At 36.1% G+C, this 6448-nt stretch overlaps 1 protein-coding gene across 1 annotated transcript in view; it reads right to left on the bottom strand.

Moving 5' to 3' along the window:
• The window catches only part of LOC106469464 (nuclear receptor ROR-beta-like), a 32298-nt gene extending 26337 nt beyond the window's left edge, over positions 1-5961 (bottom strand). The window contains exons 1-2 of the mRNA XM_013929963.2: positions 5629-5961; positions 4061-4138 (exon numbers count right to left, since the gene is read on the bottom strand). Coding sequence (XP_013785417.2) covers positions 4061-4138; positions 5629-5655 — 105 coding nt within the window. The 5' untranslated portion in view covers positions 5656-5961. The remainder of the gene's footprint in view (positions 1-4060; positions 4139-5628) is intronic.
• Positions 5962-6448: the final 487 nt, after the last annotated feature.

Raw genomic sequence — 6448 nt, forward strand, 5'->3', positions numbered from 1 at the left:
CATTTCTTTAGTGTCATCTGTCTTCTGCCGTTGTAGCGTTGGTCATAGGAACGAGAATGTTTCTCACTATTTCAGGAAGACGATCTCAACCTACAGCTTTCAATGCACTTGTTGCAGGAGTTTAGGGGACAAAAAAGAAGGGCATGAGGGATGTAGTTCCCGGATGTAGTTAACAAAAAAGAAGAATGTTTAATTTATTATTGTCTTAGTTTAGTTTCTACTGATCATTCATAATTGTGTTTCTTCTATGGAAGGCTCATTTGACAACTTTAAAAATATGAATTAACAACCTTATTAAAGCTGCCACAGTTTTATCAGTTTCCACTTCTAAACTGAACTATTCTCATAAATGAATCCTAAGCTCATACATACATCTGCAGTTCGACCTCTCTATCAATCTACTGAGACTCTTTATAAGAACGATGTTCCAGAACCCTTGCGGCACTTAGAGGAAATTCCTGCGTCGTCAAATGTGCTGATGACCATGATTATACACTGTTGCCTGATGCTAAGAATCTCATTGTTAGAAACTTCTACAAAGAACGTCGAGCGCTATCCAGTGGTTAGTATGTCGCACCTTAGATTTGAGGTTTCATGGTTCGCGTCCCGTTACCATAAAATAAATAAAAATCGCGAAACACACTTTTAAGCCGTGGATGCATTATATAATTGACGGTAAACTTACAATATTCGGCCTAACAACATTTGGCGGTAGATGGTGTTTACTAGATGCCTAGTCTATCACTTCCAAATTAGAAACGGCTGATGCAGATGGTCCTCATGCAGCATTGCATACACTTCAACAAACAGAAAACTTAGATCAATGGTTTCCAACCACTGGTTCGTGGACCGGTACCTGTCTGTAAACGTGTTTGTTGGTCTGCAAAACATCCAGTAAAGAGAGAGAGAGAAAAGTACTGTGAAACATTCAATTTTCGTGAAATTGATAAAAGTTTAATACGTAAGTGTGTTAGAAATGAAGTAAATTAAGAAACAACGCTACATGTCTGTACATTCCCCACGATCTGTAACCTCTGTACAAAGATTTTTTCAACCCGTGGAATGGAAAGGGTTGATAAAAAGCACAAATGTGGTCGAATACGACTGCTATGATTCTAATTTCTTTTACAACATTTCTCATGAAAACAGCTGTAGACTTCGATGTGAAGCTGTAAGTTTGTGAATCTTCGTGAACTTCAAATCCGTGTTTATTATCTTGTTGCTTGTTGTCAGTGCCACGAGCATTGCACAGTTTTAAAGCCTTTTTCCTAAGGGGGGGTCAGAGGGTTCTCCTTCGTAACTTCCATTCGCGTATGAGAGCACTGCTCTGGGTTGACTTGATATGTGCTATGGAAACCGTCACGGTCCTAAAAGTTATGTAGTGCGAGCGTGTATGAATTTTTTCACTTCCACAGAAAATATTGAAAGATCTGATCATTGAAGTGGAGTGTCCTTTAGCTTTACATCATTTAACAGTCTAGATTTACAAATATTTCTAGCCTTAGTTCAATCCTGGTGGTCCTGCACTGTCAAATGTGTGAATATTCGCAGTGAACCGAATATTCGGGTGTTAAACGTGTCGCCCTTGATGCAACGGCTCTCATCTGGGCAACAAGACGCTATTCCGGTTGTTTCTGTCTGTTGATATACCGTAATTCTCTCACTTGTTTACCTTTCATTACCTGTATCTTCAAAAAGTTTGTTATGCAAGGCAATAAGAATATGAAAAGAATAAATTAGCTAAGATTTGATCGCATTGGATATGGCAGATGTAGTGGGATTGACATATCAAACACATATCAAACCAGGTTCTTTTATTTATTTAGTATTATTATTTTTTTGCTTTCATAAGTTCTGAGAATCAAGCTCAAAATTTTATAACTTTTCTTAAATACAGATGTTTGTTTGAACTTTCTAGCTTGCCCACTATTCATGTAATTTCATTAATATAGAGATACGATACCGATATCATAGCTAATTATAATGTATTCTATCACGAGATTTTTAGACAAATACGATGATTGGGTGTATTCTATTTTTATAAAGACTTCATTACTAACTGTGAAACTAATATAAAAAGGTTGCTTTCTACGCCGTCATATCATATTAAAATAGAATATATTCATATAAGGTTGCGAAAGACGTCCATAAAAGTGGATGGATCGAAGGTCAAATATAACATTATGCGAGATTGTACGTTTCGTATGAATAGCAAATAAAGCGTTGCATAAAGATGATTCTGGCGTCTTAGGAATTTTTGTGCGACTGGAATTGCCGTGAACTACATTTCTTTGGAATATCAAGCAGGAACGTTTGCATAATAATAATTACGTGAACTGGATACATTACAGAGCCAGGTTAGGTCGAGCATTAAGGTTTGAACACATCTAGACTTTCGATAGAAGTTGTCAAATTGTGCCATCGCTTTAAAAAAATAAAACAGCCAATCAGAATATAGTCCACTGAGTCAAGAGTAAGTTTTTATGTATTTCAGGTGGCCTAATTTAAATATTTCTCTGATTCTCATAAACAAATCCACTAACGTTTTTTTTTTCGAAAATATGGCAAAGTTTACGTTAAATATACAAAAATGCGGCAAAGTTTATGTTAATTATTCAAAATATGCAAAAATACGGCTAATTTGATGTTAAATATACAAAAGTGTTCATATCAGTTTAAAGTAGGACACTTGCGTCTTGCTTTTAAGTGTCCACTTGGCGGCGACACAGGTTTATACCACGTATATGTTTACTAAAACATAACTTTGGGCCAGAGACTGAGAACCGTTTTCTTGAGTGTGAATAATGACTGGATCTGGAGTTTCACACAAACTTACTCAAAGAAGCATTTTAACCGTAATATCAGTTTTGTTTTTATTGTTCTATTCTGTTATAACAGCATTAATTAGTTTTACAGACGAACTCTTTAGAGAAAGTACAAACCTGAAACTACACATAAAGAAGAATTACTTTTTATAGATCTGATGAGGAAAAAAATTCTTCTTTTTATCGATACCTATACATTTATAATATATGGCCACGTCCGCGAGTTTTGTGCTAAGACTAAGAAACAGATTCATAGTAATCGTGGTCAGTACACTGTAGGTACTTGGTGTTTATACATTAGAATCACAAAAATAGTTGTAATAAAAACACATGTTTAAAAAACGACTATAACTTGATTTTGATCACTGTTTTAGCAGTTAAACCACAAATGGTTAAATTTTTAACGATACATCAAGTGTTTCTACAAGTAAGTAAGTAAGTTAATTCTTTTCGTGTCTGAAAGGTACTTAAGGCCGGTGTAGTGGCGTAACTACAAAATATGGACCCCCCGCAAGAAAAAGTAATTTGGCCCCCTACAAATATTTCCCTATAACTGTATATACGATTCTGGCTGATTGATATCATTAACTTAACAGAATAGTTCAATCGCTCTTTAGTTTAACAAAATCAAATCGTATGTCTCTCTCCTTTTCTGCAATTATTAAGTTGTTCAGGCTCTTCGGGACCCTCGCAATTCCAGGGGCATACTTACGCCACTGAGCCGGAGCTTAACTCCTGTTTCCTGTGGCATAATCGGATGAAAATGGTAATACTTTCCTTCTGGTTGAAACGTCCGTTAACCCCCAGGTACCCGGTAGTGCCCATTTTACAGTTGGTTGGACTGAAGCAATTGAGTTAGTGTTTCTTGTTTACAAATACTAACGCAAATATTGCACAAATAAACTTTTACAAGGATCAGCAAAGAAAGCTTTCCTTTATAACTAAAAAAGTGGGATACAAGTGACACGGCGCTTCAATACATTCCAAGCTGCAAAACTTTGTGCAATCCTAATATCAACTGTGTGCGTGATGTGTACAACAAAATATCGATCACGAACTTAAAACGACTCTTTATTATATCTTAAGGTTGTTATGTTTTCCTGCCTTATTGGTTACATCGTAATATGAATGTGAATGTACATAGTTATTGTCTAGTAATTCTATGAAAACATAACATTTGAGGGTGACACGCAGCTTAAACGAGAAACCGCAGCAACTTTGTTTTATAATCTTACCTTGCATCCTTCGCACGTGAAAGCACCGAAGTGGTAGCCTGCTGCCGGTTCACCGCACACTTTACACAGCTGATTCATCTGTGTAAAAAATATATAAAGTATACTTAAAAAGTGATCGACAAAAAAAACACATATTTTACATTCTAACAAACCGTGATCAAAATCTAGATAAAAAAACAAAAAACACACCATGACTTTCGTACATACTTTAAGCCTAAATAAATCTTTTTTTTTTATTGGTCTGAAGAGAAATTGCGAAATGTAAGTGTGTTCTCACCTTTAACCTGTACACATTGGCGTGATTTTATCGTTTTGTTAAAGGTATATATACAGACCAGTACACACACACACACAAAATCAGTCACATGTCACGCCGAACAATCAGTGAAGGGGAGAAAATGTAAAAACAAAGATAATACATGTCACATGAAAATATTAAATTTTTTTACGTGGGGTGCAATCTTAAATAGATACGTTTAGTTAGTATTCCTCAGGTTTTTTCAGTTGTCATAATTACCGAAATAAATATAATTATAAGTTTTAATTTTAAGATTTCAGGGTTCCCTGGTGTAACGACTTCCAAAAAATTATCAGGTTATAAAACAAATTAGAAAGAGCTGTATAGAATAACAATTCCATGATGCATCGTAAGAGTCCTCTATAAAATATAAAATTTATACTATATTTATAAAAAAATGGAACAAAGACGTCTGGGAATGACATTACTTACAGCCCCTTTTTAATTTTTAGTAATAAAAATTTCTTAACGTATACTTACTCACTGGAGATTAATGAGTGATTTTACGAACAGGAGCATATATTTTAAGTATAACAAGAAACAGTGTCCATTAAAGACCTTTTAACAACACGATACTGCGACATAGAAAGGTAACTAAACCTCCGTCGTTAACCAAATAATACACTTTCAAATTAAACGGATGTAACAGTAATCCCATTATGTAACTCAAGCTGAAACGGTTCTTAAACAAGTAAGCCATATACATATATGTAATTTTGAAATAAGATCTGTTCATCCTATTAATCCTACAAGTTGTTCGCAGTAATGATCCAAAAGTACAACTCCAGCCGAAACTCCATTTACATCATTAGAATTAATCGAACATTATACTGACAGATTATCACACTAGTAATCCATTATAATCACATCTAAAATATTTTTAAAAGTTGCTTCAAGACTCCATCGTGATTAAGAAACTATACAGTTTGTTGCAGTACGTAAAACTAAAAAAAAACAAAAAAAAAACAAGATAATTTGGTACGCTTCTTCAATGCGTGTCAAAGTTCACTACCACAGATGGTAATAATCAGTTAGCATATGTGGTAATAATACAAACTTAGAAAATGTAAACAAATATTCAAAGAAGAAGAAGAAGAAGTTATCAAAATCTAACGTAACGTGAAAATTATTGGTGATTAAATCTTCCTAGTGCCTCCGCCTACAACAACTTAGTTCAAGCTTAAGGCAGGGTCTCCAGTATGTTTAGGCGTGAAGAGCTCCTGATAAAACCTAGATTTAAGCTTAAATCTACCTACAGAACAAGTGTTACCGTCAAGGCTGGTGCCATATCCACCATTAGTGTACGCCCTGCTTGGCTCCAGGTACGCCTGAATCTCACTTTAAAGAAACTTGCCAGCGGCAGTTATCACAAGTCATCATTCTTGCCCGCGAATAAAACGAAATTTGATGTCGCCTCACACAAGTCCATTGGATTATTTAGTTCTAGATCGACGACGCAAATGGTTTTCTTCAACCAACCGGAAGTGGGCCAAACGGAAAGCACGACATTCGTCAACCGCCCCGAGTTGGAAATAAGCGCGTAGCACTGTTACCGTCAGGTATGAAACGCTTGAGGTGTCCGTAAAAATGCTGGTGATCTCAAGGTCTAGTGACGTACCAACAGACAAACCGATCACTTTCCCCGTTGTTCGTCCAAGGTCTACCTTCAAAACGGGCGAGATGTTCCGCTGCCTCGGCACGAGCGATACACCGAATCTGACTCTCGTTGCTGGAGTCTCTGATAAGAAACCAACTTCAGTGAATGAAATTGAAAAGAAGGGCGTTCCCCAGTGCACGGAGTGCTTGCTGAATGGCTTGGCAGAAGCCCACGACACTACTGTGGCCCAAACCCAACTTTTGGAGCATGGGCTACCATATCTGTTTTCTCACTCCGTAAAGATTGACTTAAACTTTTACTAGGGGCGAAAGACAAAAAATAGGAAATACACTGTTACACTCTGAAACTGATGTTATCTAGAAAACAGAATGAAGAGGATAATTATTTTACGCACTTTTTATGTTGCAAGAAAGAGCAGCTGTTGCTCTTAGCAGTTCAGTAAAGTTTCTAATAGAGGCTAACAGTTAGTTTT

Source organism: Limulus polyphemus, unplaced genomic scaffold, assembly GCF_000517525.1.
Source record: "Limulus polyphemus unplaced genomic scaffold, Limulus_polyphemus-2.1.2 Scaffold97, whole genome shotgun sequence".
NCBI lineage: Eukaryota > Metazoa > Arthropoda > Merostomata > Xiphosura > Limulidae > Limulus > Limulus polyphemus.